Source organism: Aotus nancymaae, unplaced genomic scaffold (assembly GCF_030222135.1).
Source record: "Aotus nancymaae isolate 86718 unplaced genomic scaffold, 86718_ANA_hifiasm-v0.15.2.pri h1tg000034l, whole genome shotgun sequence".
NCBI lineage: Eukaryota > Metazoa > Chordata > Mammalia > Primates > Aotidae > Aotus > Aotus nancymaae.
The window spans coordinates 1,870,877-1,890,470 of NW_026988448.1; the positions used below are offsets into that span (position 1 = coordinate 1,870,877).

General features: G+C 42.8%; 1 protein-coding gene across 5 annotated transcripts in view; it reads left to right on the forward strand.

The window, feature by feature from the left end:
* The window catches only part of FAM120B (family with sequence similarity 120 member B), a 104,093-nt gene that overhangs the window by 30,085 nt on the left and 54,414 nt on the right, over nucleotides 1-19,594 (forward strand). For 3 of the 5 annotated variants that reach the window (XM_021670672.2, XM_064384089.1, XM_021670671.2), the window contains exons 5-6: nucleotides 10,609-10,781; nucleotides 19,102-19,194. In XM_021670672.2, the coding sequence (XP_021526347.2) occupies nucleotides 10,609-10,781; nucleotides 19,102-19,194 (266 nt within the window). Of the gene's footprint in view, nucleotides 1-10,608; nucleotides 10,782-17,633; nucleotides 17,776-19,101; nucleotides 19,195-19,594 lie in introns of those variants that run through there. The other 2 variants (XR_002478545.2, XM_064384090.1) reach the window with 2 other exon arrangements.

Sequence of the window (19,594 nt, forward strand, 5' to 3'; positions counted from 1 at the left end):
CTAGGAAAACTAACACTATCTTGAAGGACTTTTTTAAAGTGTTGTTCATCAATCAGAAAGCTTGGTATTTCTTGGCTATATGCATTTGATTTACCTGAATTGCAGAATATCTTAGAAGACTGTTGTATAAAATAAAATGAGGGTAAGTCATATACTTCATGAAAAGAGGATAATGTATTTGCTTTAGTCTGTCATTTGCTATCAAACAATTGTAATGGCTAAGAAAGAAGTTTGCTCACCCTCACTTACACTGTTGAAGGTTTTCATCTGACCCTTGGTGCATACAGGTCAGTCAGGAAAGTCTCAACAAGTCTTGGAGGTTTCTGTGAGTGGTAAAGGAGGCTGGTCCGTACGTGTGTGTTCACGTGCACTTAAGGAAGCTGGTGTGTGGGTGTGCACGTGCCTGCCCTTGGAGAGGTTCTGCTCATGTGGCTGACAGGGTCTGAAACTGCCCCGACCATCACAGATCAGGATAAATTGGTTAAAATCTCAACAGTGTTTTTTCACCAGTTTGTAAAAGATAGTGTAAAGCTTTGTCAAATGTGTTAACAAATTCACATTACAGTCATAAGGGTTAAATTTTGCATTTACTACTTTTTTTTCTTTTTTTTTTTTTGAGACAGAGTCTTGATTTGTCACCAGGCACCAGGCTGGAGTGCAGTGGCACAATCTCGGCTCACTGCAATCTCCGCCTCCTGGGTTCAAGCAATTCTCCTGCCTCAGCCTCCCGAGTAGCTGGGACTACAGGTGTACGCCACTACACTCAGCTAATTTTTGATTTTTGATTTTTTTTTTTTTTTTAGTAGAGATGGGGTTTCACCATGTTGGCCAGGATGGTCTCGATCTCTTGACCTCGTGATTTGCCTGCCTCAGCCTCCCAAAATGCTGGGATTACAGGCGTGAGCCACCGCGCCCGGCCTGCACGTACTACTTTTTATAGCCACTTTCACTGTTGAATGGAGTGATGTAATGATGTCATTTTTGCAAGCATGAAATTAGAAAACTTATACCCATATAAGTACAGAGTTTGATATATTGAGATGTAAATGTATTCTACTTTGTTTATGAATGAATTTTTTTGCTTATTATAAATAGGCTACTGCAGTTTGTTCATCTGAAGATTCGCTTTGCATGTACATAGTCAGGGCTTTTTGAGTTTCTTTCTTTTTAATTTTGCTTTAAGTTCTGGGATACATGTGCAGAACGTGCAGGATTATTACATAGGTATACATGTGCCACGGTGGTTGGCTGCAGCTGTCAACCCATCATCTAGGTTTTAAGCCCTGCATGCATTAGGTATTTGTCCTAATGCTGTCCCTCCGCTTGACCCCAATCCCCCGATAGGCCCCAGTGTGTGATGTTCCCCTTCCTATGTCCATGTGTTCTCATTGTTCAACTGACACTTATGAGTGAGAACATGTGGTATTTGGTTTTCTGTTCCTGTGTTAGTTTACTGAGAATGATGGTTTCCAGCTTCATCCAAGTTTCTGCAAAAAAAATTCTTTTTTATGGCTGCATAGTATTCCATGGTATATATGTGCCACATTTTCTTTATCCAGTCTGTCATTGATGGGCATTTGGGTTGGTTTCAAGTCTTTGCTATTGCAAATAGTGCTGCAGTAAACATACATGTGCATGTGTCTTTATAGTAGAATTATTTATAATTCTTTGTGTATATACCTAGTAATGGGATTGCTGGGTCAAATGGTATTTCTGGTTCTAGATACCTGAGGAATCGCCACACTATCTTCCACAATGGTTGAACTAATTTACACTCCCACCAACAGTGTAAAAGTGTTTCTGTTTCTCCACATCCTCTCCAGCATCTGTTGTTTCCTGACTTTTTAATAATCGCCATTCAGACTAGTGCGAGATGGTATCTCATTGTGGTTTTGATTTGCACTTCTCTAGTGACCGATGAGCTTTTCTTCATATGTTCACTGGCTGCATAAATGTCTTCTTTTGGGAAGTATCTGTTCATATCCTTTGTCCGCTTTTTGATGGTTTTTTTTTTCTAGTAAATTTATTTAAGTTCCTTGTAGATTCTGGATAATTAGACCTTTGTCAGATGGCTAGATTGCAAAAATTTTCTCCCATTTTGTAGGTTGCCTGTCCACTCTGATGATAGTTTCTTTCGCTGTGCAGAAGCTGTTTAGTTTAATTAGATCCCGTTTTTCAATTTTGCCTTTTGTCACAATTGCTTTTGGTATTTTAGTCATGAAGTCTTTGCCCATGCCTATGTCCTGAATGGTATTGCCTAGGTTTTCTTCTAGGGTTTTTATGGTTTTAGGTTTTAGGTTTAAATATTTAATCCATCTTGAGTTAATTTTTGTATAAGGTGTAAGAAAGGGGTCCAGTTTCTGTTTTCTGTATATGGCTAGCCAATTTCCCCAGTACCATTTATTAAATAGGGAATCGTTTCCCTATTATTTGTTTTTGTCAGGTTTGTCAAAGATCAGATGGTTGCAGATGTGTGGTGTTATTTCTGAGGCCTCTGTTCCGTTTCATTGGTCAGTACCATGTTTTGGTTACTGTAGCCTTGTAGTCTAGTTTGAAGTCAGGTAGCCTGATTCCTCCAGCTTTGTTCTTTTTGCTTAGGATTGTCTTGGCTATATGAGATTTTTGGTTCCATATGAAATTTAAAGTAGTTTTTTCTAATTCTGTGGAGAAGGTCAGTGGTAGCTTGATGGGATAGCATTGAATCTATAAATTACTTTGGGCGGTATGGCCATTTTCACGATATTGATTCTTCCTATCCATGAGCATGGAATGTTTTTTCATTTGTTTGTGTTCTCTCTTATTTCCTTGAGCAGTGGACCTCTCCTTGAAGAGGTCCTTCACGTCCCTTGTAAGTTGTATTCCTAGGTATTGGATTCTCTGTGTAGCAATTGTGAATGGGAGTTCACTCATGATTTGTCTCTCTGTTTTGTCTGTTTTTGGTGTATAGGAATGCTTGTGATTTTTGCACATTGATTTTGTATCCTGAGACTGCTGAAGTTGCTTATCAGCTTAAGGAGCTTTTGGGCTGAGACGATGGGGTTTTCTAAATATACAGTCATGTCATCTGCAAACAGAGACAATTTCGTTTCTTCTCTGCATATTTGAATACCCTTTATTTCTTTTTCTTGCCTGATTGCCCTGGCCAGAACTTTGAATACTACATTGAAGAGGAGTGATTAGAGAGGGCATCCTTGTCTTGTGCCGATTTTCAAAGGGAATGCTTCTAGCTTTTGCCCATTCAGTGTGATATTGGCTATGGGTTTGTCATAAATAGCTCTTGTTACTTTGGGATATGTTCCATCAGTACCCAGGTTATTGAGAGTTTTTAGCATGAAGGGGTGTTGAATTTTATCGAAGGTCTTTTCTGCATCTATTGAGATAATCATGTGGTTTTTGTCATTGGTTCTGTTTATGTGATGGATTACATTTATTGATTTGCATATGTTGAGCCAGCCTTGCATCCCAGGGATGAAGCCAACTTGATTGTGGTGGATAAGCTTTTTAATGTGCTGCTAGATTTGGTTTGCCAGTATTTTATTGAGGATTTTCACGTTGATGTTCATCAGGGATATTGGCCTGAAATTTTTGTTTTTTGTTGCGTCTCTGCCAGGTTTTGGTATCAGGATGATGCTGGCCTCATAAAATGAATTAGGGAGGAGTCCTTCTTTTTCTATTGTTTGGAATAGTTTCAGAAGGAATGGTACCAGCTCCTCTTTGTACCTCTCATAGAATTCGGCTGTGAATCATGCGGTCCTGGGCCGTTGTTGGTTGGTAGGCTATTAATTACTGCCTCAATTTCACAACTTGTTATTGGTCTATTCAGGGATTCGACTTCTTCCTGGTTTAGTCTTGGGAGGATGTATATGTCCAGGAATTTATCCATTTTTTCTAGATTTTCTAACATAGAGCTGTTGATAGTATTCTCTGATAGTAGTCTGTATTTCTGTGGGATCAGTGGCTATGTCCCCTTTATCATTTTTTATTGTGTCTATTTGATTCTTCTCTCTTTTCTAATTTATTAGTCTGGCTAGTGGTCTGTTTTGTTAATCTTTTCAAAACACCAGCTCCTGGATTCATTGAGTTTTTGAAGGGTTTTTCATGTCTCTATCTCCTTCACTTCTGCTCTGATCTTAGTTACTTCTTGTCTTCTGCCAGCTTCTGAATTTCTTTGCTCTTGCTTCTCTCATTCTTTTAATTGTGACATTAAGAGTGTCAATTTCAGATCTTTTCTGATGTGGGCATTTAGTGCTATAAATTTCCCTCTTAACACTGCTTTAGCTGCGTCCCAGAGATTCTGGTGCATTATCTCTTTGTTCTCATTGGTTTCAAAGAACTTCTTTATTTCTGCCTTCATTTTGTTATTTACCCGGTAGTCATTCAGTAGCAGGCTGTTCGGTTTCCATGTAGTTATGTGGTTTTCAGTGAGTTTACTAATCCTGAGTTCTAACTTGATTGCACTGTGGTCTGAGAGACTATTTGTTATGATTTCCATTCTTTTGCACTTGCTGAGGATTGTTTTACTTCCAGTTAAGTGGTTGATTTTAGAGTAAGTGCTATATGGTACTGAGAAGAATGTATATTCTGTTGATTTGGAGTGGAGAGTTCTGTAGATGTCTATTAGGTTTGCTTGGTCCAGAGCTGAATTCAAGTTCCAAATATCCTTGTTAATTTTCTGTCTTGTTGATCTGTCTAATATTGACAATGGGTATTAAAGTCTCCCACTATTATTGTGTGGGAGTCTAAGTCTCTGTAGGTCTCTAAGAACTTGCTTTATGAATCTGGGTGCTCCTGTATTTGCTGCATATATATTTAGGATAGTTAGCTCTTCTCGTTGCGTTGTTCCCTTTACCACTGTGTAATACCCTTCTTTGTCTTTTTTGATCTTTGTTGGTTTAAAGTCTGTGTTATCAGAGACTAGGATTACAACCCCTGCCTTTTTTTGCTGTCTGTTTGCTTGGTAAATATTTCTCCATCCCTTTATTTTGAGCCTATGTGTGTCTTTGCATGTGAACTGGGTCTCCTGAATACAGCACACCAGTGAGTCTTGACTATTTATCCAGTTTACTAGTCTTTTAATTGGGGTATTTAGCCCATTTACATTTAAGGTTAATATTGTTATGTGCGAATTTGTTTCTGTCATCACGATGCTAGCTGCTTATTTTGCACATTAGTTGATGCAGTTTCTTCATAGTGGTGTTGGTCTGTGTACTTTGGTGTGTTTTGCAGTGGCTGGTACCGGTTTTTCCTTCCCTTATGTGGTGCTTCCTTCAGGAGCTCTCGTAGGGCAGGCCTGGTGGGACAGACTCCCTCAGCATCTGCTTGTCTGGAAAGGATTTTATTTCTCCTTCACGTATGAAGCCTAGTTTGGCTGGATATGAAATTCTGGGTTGAAAATTCTTTTCTTTAAGAATGTTGGATATTGGCCCCCCGACTCTCACTCTTTTTTGGCTTGTAGGGTTTCTGCAGAGAGATCCACCTTTGTTAGTCTGATGGGCTTCCCTTTGTGAGTAACCGGACCTTTCTCTCCGGCTGCCCTTAACATTTTTTCTTTCATTTCAGTCTCGGAGAATCTGACAATTACGTGTCTTCGGGTTGCTCTTCTTGAGGAGTATCTTAATGGTGTTCGCTGTATTTCCTGAATTTGAATGTTGGTCTGTCTGGCTGGTTGGGGAAGTTTTCCTGGATAACATCCTGAAGTGTGTTTTCCAACTTGGTTCTGTTCTCCCCATTTCTTTCAGGTACACCAGTCAATCATAGATTTGGTCTTTTCACATAGTCCCACATTTCTTGGAGGCTTTGTTCATTTCTTTTCATTCTTTTTTCTCTAATCTTGTCTTCACGCCTTATTTCAGTAAGTTGATCTTCAATCTCTGATATCCTTTCTTCTGTTTGATCGATTCAGCTATTGATACTTGTGTGTGCTTCATGAAGTTCTTGTGCTGTGTTTTTCAGCTCCATCAGGTCATTTATGTTCTTCTCTAAACTGGCTGTTCTAGTTAGCAGTTCCTGTAAACTTTTATCAAGGTTCTTAGCTTCCTTGCATTGGGTTAGAACATGCTGCTTTAGCTCAGAAGAGTTTGTTATTACCACCTTCTGAAGCCTGCTTCTGTCAGTTCAGGAAACTCATTCTTTCCATCCAGTTTTGTGCCCTTGCTGGAGAGGAGTTGTGATCATTTGGAGAAGAGGCATTCTGGTTTTTGCAATTTTCAGCATTTTTGCACTGGTTTTTCCTCATCTTTGTGGGTTTATCTACCTTTGCTATTTAAGGCTGATGACCTTTGGGTGGGGTTTTGATTTGGGGATCCTTTTTGTTGATATTGATGTTGTTGCTGTTTGTTGGTTTTCCTTCTAACAGGCCCCTCTTCTGCAGGTCTGCTGCAGTTTGCTGGAGGTTCACCCCACACCCTGCTTGCCCATGTATCACCAGCGAAGGCTGCAGAAAAGCAACTATTGCTGCCTGCTCCTTCTTCTGGAAGCTTCTTTCCAAAGGACATCAACCTGATGCCAGGCAGAGTTCTCCTCTATGAGGTGTCTGTCAACCCCTGCTGGGAGGTCAATCCCAGTCAGGAGACACGGGGGTCAGGGACCCACCTGAGTAGGCAGTCTGTCCCTTAGCAGAGCTCAGGCGCTGTGCTGGGAGAATCCTCCTTGCCAGGATTAGCTGCTCTCTGCAGAGCCGGCAGGCAGGGACGTTTAAATCCGCTGTAGCTGTGCCCACAGCTACCCCTTCCCCCAGGTGCTCTGTCCCAGGAAGATGGGAGTTTTATCTATAAGTCCCTGACTGGGGCTTCTGCCTTTCTTTCAGAGATGCCCTGCCCAGTGAGGGGGAATCTAGAGAGGCAGTCTGGAGTTCCTGCCAGTCCTAACTTTCTGGCCTCTTTAGCACTTCAGCACTGTCAGGGGAAAACCGCCTACTCAAGCCTCAGTAATGGTGGACGCCCCTCCCCCCATCAAGACTTGACGGTGGTCTTCCTTTGGGCTTCCCCTCCAGTGTCTTCCCACTGCACTTAGGACATTTCCCTTCCTTGAGCTTCCCCTTTGCCTCCCTCATCTTTATTTCTGCCCCTTCTTCAAATCTCAGCTCAGGTGTCTTCGCGTGATGCCTCTGCCCTGCAGCTGGAGCTCCCTGCTCCACACTTGGTAGTTGGACGTGAGTGTATCTGGTTAGTGTCTGTGTGACCCACTGATTGTAAAGGCTCCCGCAGGACAGACAGTGCGTCATTTCCCTGTATCTCCAGCACCTCCTGTGGTGCCCGGTGTGTGATTGGTTGGATTCTTTGATAGAGGGCAGGAAGGCTGGAAGGCTTTTCACTGTCTGTTGTTGTCTCCCTTCAATCCCAGAAGAAGTTGTGTTTGTAAGTGTCCTTTATCCAGCGAAGTCCAGCCCTATGTTCCCACCTGTCTCTTCCATGAAAATTTATTAGTGCCCTGTTACTCTCTTTCACCTTCAGAACTCTTCACAGTCCAGGCACGGGGGCTCATGCCTATAATCCCAGCTCTTTGGGAGGCCAAGGTGGGGGGATCACTTGAGGCCAGGTGTTCAAGACGAGCCTGGGCAGCATAGCGAGACCCTCTCTCCAAAAAAAGACAAAGAACTCATGTAATAAAACCTTTGCACTCCTCTAATATGTGCACAACCCTCTTTTGCAAGCTCTTCCAAGATAGCAACTGCTCATCTTTCATGTGGGGCCGCTGGACGTAGGAGAGCACCTAGAATTGTATGTATCACTGTATATGAATGGAGCTTCAGTTCTCGCCTTCATAGAAACTCTGTGACAGTACGGTAGGAAAAAGGTTGGTGAACAATTGATGGCTTTTGTGTTGCTTCCTTCCTTGTATTACACAGATACCTGGAAATCTCTTTCTCTGAGCCCATCTCGTGGAGTCTGAACCTGTAGGGAATGAATAACAGAGGTCACAAGTAAACAGTGTTCCTCATTGTGCCTTCAGAAGTCTCTCATGTATCACTTCCGCTAGACAGCACTGCATTGCTTAACCACAGTGATAAGTTCTGAGAAATGTATCGCCAGGCGATTCTCTTGTTGTGAGAATATCATAGAATGTACTTTCACAAACCTAAATGGTGTGGCTTATGGCTCCGGGCTGCAAACCTGTGAAGCATATGACTGCTGAATACCGTAGGCAGCTGTAGCACAGTGGCGAGCATTTGTGTATGTAAACATTCCTAAATATAGAAAAGGTAGAGGAAAAATACGGTATCGGCCGGGCGCGGTGGCTCACGCCTGTAATCCCAGCACTTTGGGAGGCCGAGACGGGCGGATCACGAGGTCAAGAGATCGAGACCATCCTGGCCAACATGGTGAAACCCCATCTCTACTAAAAATAGAAAAAAATTAGCTGGGCATGGTGGCACATGCCTGTAGTCCCAGCTACTCGGGAGGCTGAGGCAGGAGAATTGCTTGAACGCGGGAGGTGGAGGTTACAGTGAGCCGAGACTGTGCCACTGCACTCCAGCCTGGTGCCTGGCGACAGAGTGAGACTCTGTCTCAAAAAAAAAATATATAGTATCATGATCTTATGGGACCACCATTGTATATGAAATCTGTCATTGACCAAAATAATGTTATGTGGCACATGGCTATACTGGGTTCTACTAAATATATGTAATTAATCTTTTCTTTTTTTTTGGTATTAAGTTTTCATGTGTAAGCAGTGAAACACAGGTAACGTCTTTCCACTCTCCATCTCTGTGCACTCTGATGGGGACATGAACCTTTCAGCCATGTTCATAAATGTCTTATACACATTAAAAAAGGACTAGAAACTTTTATTTCAAAATATGGTTAGAGCTGGGTGGTAGGATTATAGATTGTTTTTATTTTCTTCTTTATGCTTTCCTATTTAAAAAATTTTACAATGTCTGAATTGTAGTAAAAAATGTTTTTCAAAATCTTTAGTGTATTTGAAATAACTGTGATAATAGAAGACTCATTATTTGCCTTAGATCAGAGGCCAGTAAACTTCTGTGAAGGGTAATGTAGAAAAGACTTCAGGCTTTGCTGCCTACATGGTCTCTCTTACTCAAGTCGGTCGTTAAAGCGGGAAAGGAGCCATGGACAATACTGACATGCACAAACGTGGTGGCGTTTCAAGAAAACCTCCGTCTCAGACACTGGAATTGGAATTGCCTGTGCTATTCTTGGATCATGAAATACCATTTTTACTTTGATTTTTTTTCAACCATTTAAAAATACGGAAGCCCTTCTTAGTTCGTTGGTTGCATAAAAAAACAGGAGGCGCTGGGTTTGTCCTGAGGTTGCGCACATTGCCTGCGTTGATTATTTTCCTCCAAGTATGTTTCTGAGAAGTAATCACTGATGCTTGTGAGTGTCTTGGACTCATCTGTATCTTAAGTACTAGCGCCCGTAGGGTTGTTTTGTTTATATTTAGCATTTTCTTTCTCTTAAGAGAAAAATGTTTTTTTTCTCTCTAAGATAAATAATGAAAGAGCTTTTCAGGTGGAGGGGAATACTTCAGCCATTTTGGAAATGCAAGTGACTTTTGTTGAGTTGTTTCACTTCTGATGGCGAGAAATATACCACAGTGAATAGTCAGTGCTGTTGTGGGAAGCGTAAGACAAGAAAGAGAAGAATTCCTTTTTTGGGTCATTTGACTCTGAGGCCATTTGGCTGGTAGGTTCTGTTTTCTTAGTAAACAAGAGGGACATCTAGATCCCAGCCAGCCTTGAGCTTTTAGCATATATTTTATAGCCAATTGGCCCTCATAGAAAATCACAGCTGTGGATAGCAAGGGAGGCCGTCGCCAGTCACAGATTAACAAGTCTGACCTTAGAAACGGCACCTTACTGTTAGAGCATGGAAGCAGAGCTGTGCCTGCATCTGCAGCTCCGTGTGAGTTTTCATCATTTGTCATGGTTTAAGTGCATGAGTAAGGGTTTTTTCCTTTTGATTTTAATAATTTAAACATATATAAAATGTGGACGTGAAACACTAAAAATTACATTTTAGCAATTTCTGTTTGTTTAATAGTTTTAGAAAAGTGCTTTCAAAACCTGGGGTCCACAGTCTTCTGAGTCTCCCGCATCCGAGTCTTCTGAGTTGTTAAAATGCAAACTTCTAGGCACCCATACCTGTCCAGTCAAATCAGAGTTTTTGCATATAGATCCCAGGAAAATGCATTTGTTTTAACAATCTCTATAGTTGATTCTTTTCCACACGAAAGGTTGAAAACCCTTAATTTGGAGAGTAAGAGCGCAAACTACAGGGGTAGGTGGATGGCGTTTTATTCAAGTGCTCCGTCATAGCTGCGATACAGCAGGCGACAGTGCCTCGTCACAGCCTCGAGACGGCGCATTTGAGAGATGTTCTGAAAGCATTCTTGACACAGAAAGTGCAGTATCCCTCAAAATTTAGCCATTAAAGAAGGAGTGTTTTCAATGAAATGCCTGTTTGCCAGCCCTTTAGGCTTGGGTTTTCTTTTTAAAACAGGAATCTCTGATGGTGTTTACTTTTTAGTCCCTTTTACACCGGGAAGGGAAGAGATTTGTTTTAGTGTATTTCTACAAGAAGCGTGTTATAACTCGCTGCTGCAAAGAACAATAGTTACCGGACTTTTTTTCTTAACTAGGAGGAACGCCCAGTTTGAAAATACTATGGCTGAACCAAGAGGCAGAAATACAGGTTCGGCGCTTGGACACACTCCTAGCTTGTTTCAACCTTTCCTCCTCAAGAGAAGAGCTGCAGGCCGTCGAAAGCCCGTTCCAGGCTTTGTGCTGCCTCTTGATCTACCTCTTTGTCCAGGTAATGTCCAGCTGCCCGTTCCAGTCACTGCAGCCTGCTCTTTATGAGAGGCAGCGTGTGGGATATTGCCATGGCTGGTGCCCAGATCGTGTTTTTCCAGTGTCTGTTCCATGGAACATTATTAGTTCTTTGAGGTGCTCTAAAAATAAAAAGAAGATTGTACGGTGAAACACACTGGAGAAACTCTGTCACCACATCAGCCGTAGAGATTGTACTGCACGTAGAAACCTGGCAGGTGACGGTGGCTGCTTTGGCTTTGACGAAGCATTCTCAGACTTTGTGGACCATGGTGTACCTCCCCTGTCCTTGTGCCATTGTTTGGCTGGTGGTTCTTGTTTCTGGGTTTTAGTGTCAAGGTGAGAAAGGACCTGGCTGGAAACCTAGATTCCCCTTTAGTAGCTCTTTGCCTCTGGGCAGATCACGTCAGCTTTTTCCTAAGTCAGTTTCATTCCATCATCCAGCAGATATTTATTGGTTATATGCCTTCATTTTCTAATCTGAAAATGAGATAATCACAGTAGCTGCTGCCAAGGGCTGTTGGGGCGATGCCAGCTGGCGGCGTCATGACCTTCATGATTTATGTCCTCCCATCCTGCTGGGCTAGGGATTGCAGTGCTAGTTCCTTCGTTTTAGGCTCACTCAACAAGGTGAACTTTTTTTTTTTTTGCATTAGCTTTATACCTAGTTTATATGTGAAAATCATAAAAGTCAGTTAAAAGATTCACCTTTTTAATAGTTTTCTACATTCATGGAAGTACTTGGACACCTTTAGTAAAATGAGGGTGGAGAATGTTCCCATTTCCCAGCTCCTCTTTCTCTGCATCGCTCCTCCCCACTTCCCTCCCTAGCTCCGCGATTCCAGATGATTTTCGCCCCACTGTTCACAAAGTGTACGTCTTCAGGCTGTCGAGATGCCTCATAAGCACCCTCCCTCCTTCAAGCCATCTTCTCAGCTCTGTGACCTCCCTGTATGGTAGGTCTGCATTGACAACGCCATTCAGTGTTTACTTACCTGGAATAGAGAATTATATAATTCTTTTTTTCAAACCTGAATTTACTTTACAAATTATCAATTGTCTTTAAGAAGTATACTCTTATCGTAGAATTACATCCCAAGGGAACCTTGGCTTGGTTTTTTCTTTCAAAGTGTCCTCTTGGCTCTGCCCATTCTGTAGCTTGCTCTACACTTTGCATTTCGTAAGCTGTGATACGGTTAAGTAGCGCGCAGAGGTTTCATTGCTTCGTTACTGGTTTCACAGGCACCTTACACGGTGTAAACCTTAGTTTTCACGTTACTGTTTGGAGTAGATTACTTCTTTATTTGCTCAAGACATAGCAGATTATAAATTAATATAGGATGGCAGGAATTATTTAATATGTAGGTATGAAAAGAGAGGAGATGAATCCAAGATGGTGACGAGATGCACCTGCGGTCCAAGGAATGAAGAGGGGCAAGTGAGTTCAGCACCTTGGACTGAAATACTCAGATTTTCGCATTGGGACTGACTAGGCAAACAACCCACAAAGAATGAAGAAAAGCAGGGGTCGGGGGCAATGCCCCACCTGGGAACAACATGGAGCCAAAGGAACCCCTACCCCCATCCAGGGGAAGCCATGAGTGATTGTACAACTCACCTGAGAAACCATGCTTCTCCCATGGATCTTTGCAACCCGTGTATCAGATCCCTTCATGAGCCCATGCCACCAGGGCCGTGGGTCCAAGACAGAGAGCTCTGTGGAGTCCCAGCAGGGCAACCACTCAGGCACACACAGACCCAAGAGTTTTACATACTCTAGCCCTGGGATCTCTGGCAAGACAAGAAATCTGTTTGTACATATTCCTAGGAAGGGGCTGAATTCAGGGACCCAAACAGCATCATTCTGTGGGCCCCACTTCCCTGGCACCTAACAAGCTAAGATCCACTGGCTTAGAATCCCAGCCAACCAGTGGCAGTGGGTTGGAGTCCACCTTAGATGGGTCCAAGTTCCCAGGAAGAGGGAAAGCCACCATCTCTGCAATTCAGTCAACACACCTGCTCCAGCCTGCCAGCTTTGGAGAATACAGGCATTCCGGACAAGGAAGGGTCCCCCCGCTCCAGGGCAGTACATCAGCTCTACCAGAAAGCAGCCAGACTGCTTCTTTGGGTGGGTCCCTGATCCCATTCCTCCTGACTAGGTGAGTCCTCCCAATAGGGGTCTCCAGCCACCTCCTACAGGTGAGTGTAGGCCAGCAACAGGTCAGTAACCCCATAGGATGGAGCTTCTAGAGGAAGGAGCTGGCTGCCATCTTTGCTGTTTCATAGTGTTCACTGGTGATACCTCCAAGTATGGGAGAAACTGAGGCAGCTGGCATCTAGAACGGACCCCCAGCAAACTGCAACAGCCCTACAGTAGAATGGCCTGATTGTTAAAAAGAAAAACAAAACAGCAACAGCGTCAACAAAAAAGAACCCACAAGAACCTCATTCAAAAGTTAGGGTTAGGGGTAGGGTTAGAGACCTGAAAGATCAAAGGTAGATAAGGCTACAAAGATGAGACGGAATCAATGCAAAAATGCTGAAAATTGAAAAAGCCAGAGTGCCTTTCCTCCTCCAAATGACTGCAACACCCCTCCGGCAAGGGCACAGAACTGGCTGAGGTTAAAATGCCTGAATTGCCAGAAGTTGGCTTCAGAAGGTGGGTAATAAGAACTTTGCTGAGCTAAGGAAGCATGTTGTAGTCTAATTCAAAGAAGCCAAGAAACATGATAAAACTACAGGAGCTGATAGCCATAATGGCCAGTTTAAAGAGGAACATCACCAACTTAATGGAGCTGAAAAACAACACGAGAACTTCATAGTGCAGTCACAAGTGTCAATAGCAGAACAGACCAAGCAGAGGAAAGAAACTGAGAGCTTGAAGACTGTCTTTCTGAATTGAGGTAGACAGACAAGAATAGACAAAAAAAAAAAAAAGAAAAGAATGAACAAAACCTCCAAGAAACATGGGATTTTGTAAAGAGACCAAACCTACAACTGATTGGGGTACCTGAAAGAGATGGGGAGAATGGAACAAAGTTGGAAAACATGCTTCAGGATATCATTCAGAAGAACTTTCTCAGCCTAGCAAGATAGGCCAACATTCAAATTCAGGAAATGCAATGAACCCTAGTAAGATACTCTGTGAGAAGATCAACCTCAAGACACATAATCACCAGATTCTCCAGGTTGAAATGAAAGAAAAAATGTTAAGGGCTGCCAGAGAGAAAGGCCAGGTCACCTACAAAGGGAAAACCCATGAGACTAACAGCAGACCTCTCAGCAGAAACCCTACAGGCCAGAAGAGATTGAGGGCCAATACTCAACATTCTTAAAGAAAATAATTTCCAACCCAGAATATTATATCCAGCCAAACTAAACTTTATAAGCGAAGGAGAAATAAGATTCTTTTCTGGCAAGCAAATGCTTAGGGAATTTGTCACCAACAGGCCTGCCTTGCAAGAGCTGTTGAAGGAAGCATTAAATATGGAAAGGCAAAACCATTACCAGCCTCTACAAAAACAATGAAATATGTTGATCAGTGATACTGTGAAGCAACCACATAAACAAGTCTGTAGAATAAACAGCTAGCATCATGATGACAGAATCAAATTCACACATAACAATACTAAACATAAATGGGCTAAATGCCCCAGTTAAGAGGCACAGAATGGGCCGGGCATGGTGGCTCACACCAGTAATCCAAGCACTTTGGGAGGCCGAGGTGGGAGCATCACCTGAGGTCAGGAGTTCATGACCAGCCTGGCTAACATGATGAAACCCTGTCTGTCTCTACTAAAAATACAAAAATTTAGTCAGGTGTGGTGGCGCATGCCTGTAATCCTGGTTACTCAGAAGGCTGAGGTGGGAGAATCACTTGAACCTGGGAGGCGGAAGTTGCAGTGAGCTGAGATTGTGCCATCACACTCCAGCTTGGGAAACAATAGCGAAACTCTGTCTAAAAAAAAAGGCACAGAATGGCAAGCTGAATAAAGAGCCAGGACCCATCCATATGCTGTCTTCAAGAGACCCATCTCGTGCAAAGACACACATGGGCTCAAAATAAAGGGTTGGAAGAAAATTTACCAAGCAAATGGAAAACAGAAAAAAGCAGGGGTTGCAATCCTAGTTTCTGACAAGAGACTTTAAACCAACAAAGATCAAAAAAGAAAGGGTATTACATAACGGTAGAGGGTTCAATTTAACAAGAAGAGCTAACTATCCTATGTAGATACGTACCCAGTACAGGAGCACCCAGATTCACAAAGCAAGTTCTTAGAGACCCACAAAGAGAGTCCCACACAATAATAGTGGGAGACTTTAACATCCCACTGACAATATTAGATCATCAAGACAGAAAATTAACGAAGATTCCTATCTATTCAGGACCTGAGCTCAGCTCTGGATCAAATGGACCTGCTAGATCTCTACAGAACTCTCCACCCAGATTCAACATAATATACATTCTTCTCATTGCCACTTGGCACTTACTCTAAAATTGAACACGTGATCGAAGTAAAACATTCCTCAACAAATGCAGAAGAACTGAAACTGTAACAGTCTGTCAGACCACAGAGCAGTCAAATTAGAACTCAAGATTGGGAAGTTCACTCAAAACCACACAACTACATGGAAATTGGACAACCTGCTCTTGAATGACTCTTGGGTAAATAATGAAACTAATGAGAACAAAGACAACATACCAGAATCTCTAGGATGCAGCTAAAGCAATGTTAAGAGGGAAATTTATAGCCCTAAATACAAGAAGGACCTCAAGTTAACAATCTAACATCTCTACTAAAAATACTAGAGAACCAGGAGCAAAAGAAAACCCCAAAGCCAGCAAAAGACAAGAAATAACCAAGATCAGAGCTGAACTGAAGGAGATAGAGACAAAAGAAAAACCCTTAAAAAAATCAACGAATCCAGGATCTTGATTTTTTGAAAAAAAATAAAAATTAATAAAATAAGCCACTAGCTAGATTAATAAAGAAGAGAGAAGAATCAAATACAATCAGAAATAAGGGGGTTATCACCACTCACCCCACAGAAATACAAGCAACCATCAGAGAATACTGTAAACACCTCCGTGCACATAAACTAGAAAATCTAGAAGAAATGGACAAATTCCTGTAAACATACACCTTCCCAAGATTGAACCAGGAAGAAATTGAATCTCTGAATAGACCAGTACTGAGTTCTGAAATTAAGGCTTTAATTAAATAGCCTTCCAAACCAAAAAAAAAAAAAAAAAAAATCCAAAACCAGATGGATTCACAGCTGAATTCTACCAGAGGTACAAAGAAAAGCTAGTACCATTTCTGCTGAAACTGCTCCAAAATATTGAAAAGGAAGGACTCCTTTCTAACTTGTTCTATGAAGCCAACATCATCCTGATACCAAAACCTGACAGACATAGAACAAAAAAAGAAAACTTCAGGCCAGTATCCTTGAGGAACATCGATGCAAAAATCCTCAACAAAATACCAGCAAACCAAATCCAGCAGCAGATCAAAAAGCTTATCCAACACGATCAAGTTGACTTTATCCCCGGGAGGCAACTTCCGCAAAGCCTTAGGATATAAAACGGCACGTGTTTACCTATGTAACAAGCCTGTACATCCTGCACATGTACCCCCATACTTAAACGTTGGAGGAAAAAAATGGAAAACGGTATTTATTTTGTTGTTATATATTAAATATGCATGCATGTACTATTGGTTAATATTTTCTATTGTCTAATAACCTACAGTTATTAGTAGTTGAGGTGTCTTTAGTTAAAGCTGAGTGACAGTGGGACTTGGGAAGTGGTGGGGAGCCAGTAAGCTGACTTTTCTCACCCTTAAAAATAACATGTGTTTTGTCCTTGTTACCATGTGTGTGCACAATGATGGGGGGCCGTTGTCGGCACGCCAGGAGGGACGTGCTGCCCGCTGCTCCGCATTCACTGTGCTTGCTGATCCTGCCTGTGGTCATGTGACGCAGCTCCGCCTTCTCAGTGACTGTGCAGGTGACTGTCAGTTATTTAAATTCACTTCAAGCAGAAAAAGCCCAGGACCCCAGAAAAGTAACTTCACATCCCTATTTTTATAAACCTGAGGCAAAACAAGCATCAGGAGGAAAATTTCCACTTTACATTTTTTCTATTAATAAAGACCTTTTAAATAAAATCTCTTTAGTGCAAATTGGCATGAGCAGACTTGGTAACTTGTCTTTAAATGAGATGTTTAAATTGGAACTTTTTAAAACTAGAAAACAACAAATTGACAAATCAGTGATACTCACTAGAGTATGAAGATCCTGTGTTATAACTAACGGATAATTAATAAGGCTAGAAAGATACATTTATAGAAATATTACAGTTTTACATAGTTTAGCCTAAATTAGATGTTTTGATGTGTAATATGGGGTAGAATTGCATCTGATTCAGTGCATGAACATGGCAGAGAAACTAAAGACATTGGTCTCTCCGTATATGTGGGGCATTGGTCGCAGGACACCCACGTGTGCCAAAATTCATGCATACTTAAGTCCTCAAGTCAGCCTGTGGAGCCCACGTACTTGAAAAGTCAGCCCTCTGTATATTTGGATTTTGTGGCCCGTGAATACTGTATTTTTCCATCTGCATTTGGTTGAAAAAAAAAATCCACATATAAGTGAACCCACGCAGTTCAAACCTATATTGTTCAGAGGTCAACTGTCCTCTCGTTTGGTCTGACCTTTCAGTTAACAACAGCCACAAACGATTTTATTAAAGACTCTTCTGAGAATATCCTCTGGAAAGGTAAGTTTACATCATAGAAATGGACATATTTTATGTTCCTTTTATTCCAAGGTAACGCCTACTTGGAATCAAAGTGGACTAGAATGGTGGCATGGTCAGTAAGAGCATCAGCAGGTCTCAGCGGCAGTCAGCACCCCCATCCCGGCAGAAGCAGATGCCGACATCCTCCAGGGGAGCACGGGAGTCTTTCTGAGTTACGGTGCAGTCGTTTTTATTGCAAATAGTCGTATTAGCCATTTTTACTATCCAAGAAGAATCAGTGAAATTGTAATTGATGGGTTCGCTGTTGGCTTTCCTGTTTCTTTTGCCGCAAGCCTTCACTTGCCACAGAAGGTGCTCTTCTGTGAGAAGCAGCTCTTGTGGTCTTAGGATGCTGTGGAATCGTTCAGTCAGCAGGCATGTTCTGCTTTTGTCTGGGCAGCAGAACTTGGTGACTCGGAGAGGAATGTCTCGACCTCATCACGGTGTCAGGCAGGCGAAGGGATGGCAAGCACCGTCTGCTGTTGATGAGACCTGGACCATCCACATCCTCCTCTTTCTTCATGCCCTCTCCTTATCTCCATCATCTACCCCACACACAGGATTCTCACTCTGTCCCTTGCTGTCTCTTGTTCCTCTGTACCTCCTTCCTCTTCTCACTTGTGTTGGGTCTTTTGATTCCACAGAGGATTGCTGGGGTCTCATATTGTGGGTTCTGATTTGCTGTCAACTGGGATTCGAGGACACAGGTTTCCTCTGGGTTGCCGAAAGTGGATGATGAGCCCAGCGCAGCCCAGCTGTGGATGCGCTCGCTCTCTCTCTCTGTCTCTCTCTGTCTCTCTGTCTCTCTCTCTCTCTCTCTCTCTCTCTCTCTCTCTCTCTCTCTCTCTCTCTCTCAAAACCTCTGTTTGCTCTGTGCAGTTTGTGCCAAACATGATCATCTGTCTGGCTCTAAGACTTGGTCTTGGTTGGCACCTCATGATTATTCCCAGATGTTCTGGAGAGTTCTACCTTCTTAGAGTCTAGCCCAACTAGAAATTCAGGCTCCCCTTCTAGCTAGGCTGTGAGTTGGGTGCACAACTGAGGACACCAGAGAGAGAACTTCACAGCCAGGAGCCAGGGATGGTGTGAAGAGGCTGTGCTCTTCCACCTGCCCACTGCCTGAGGTCCGATGCACCCTGCGCGCACCTGTGCGTGTGCCTGTGTGCGCACCTTTGTGTGTGCATGTGTGCCTGTGTGCCTGTGTTTGCATGCATGTCTGTGAGTCCCTCTGTGTGTGTGCTTGTGTGTCTGTGAGTCCACCTGTGCATGTGTCTGTGCACGTGTGTGCCCGTGTGTGCTTGTGCCTGTGTGTGCGCACCTGTGTGTGTGCCTTTGTGCACATGTGTGTGCCTGTGCGTGTGCCTGTACATGCCTGTGTATGCTTCTGTGTGAATGTTTGCACTGTACACACACCCGGATTTAGTAACTGAGATCAATTTGTAAGAAATGTTTTAAATTCTCCTGTAGCTTAACACTGGCCTTTCTCTGTCCTTTTCAGGTGGACACTCTTTGCCTAGAGGATTTGCATGCGTTTATTGCACAGGCCTTGTGCCTCCAAGGAAAATCCACCTCGCAGCTTGTTAATTTACAGGTAAAGACATGACCAGTCAGTTGTCACTGTCCGGAAGACAGCTGTGCAGTCCAGCCTTCTCTTCCCCAGTATGGTTGGGAGTTTCACAGAAAGGATCAGGAAGGCACTTTAGTCAGGATCTTTTCATGATGCAGTAGTTTGTCTTGTCTCTTTAAGGGCTGTGGGAGAAACAGCCAGATGAGATACTAATAGGCACTGCCTCAAGTCTTCTCAGTACTGCCTTTTAGTCTAATGATTTGGTGAGAATAGCTCATGTAGTTCCCTGTAAACATTATTCCTTTCTGGTATTAGCAGTCGGGCCCTCCCCTGGCCTGCCTCCCAGATGGCACCGTCCTGGATCCCCTCCTGGCGCCTTGCCGGTAGCAAGTGTTCGGTGAAGAACTTCTGTGAAGCAGAGGAT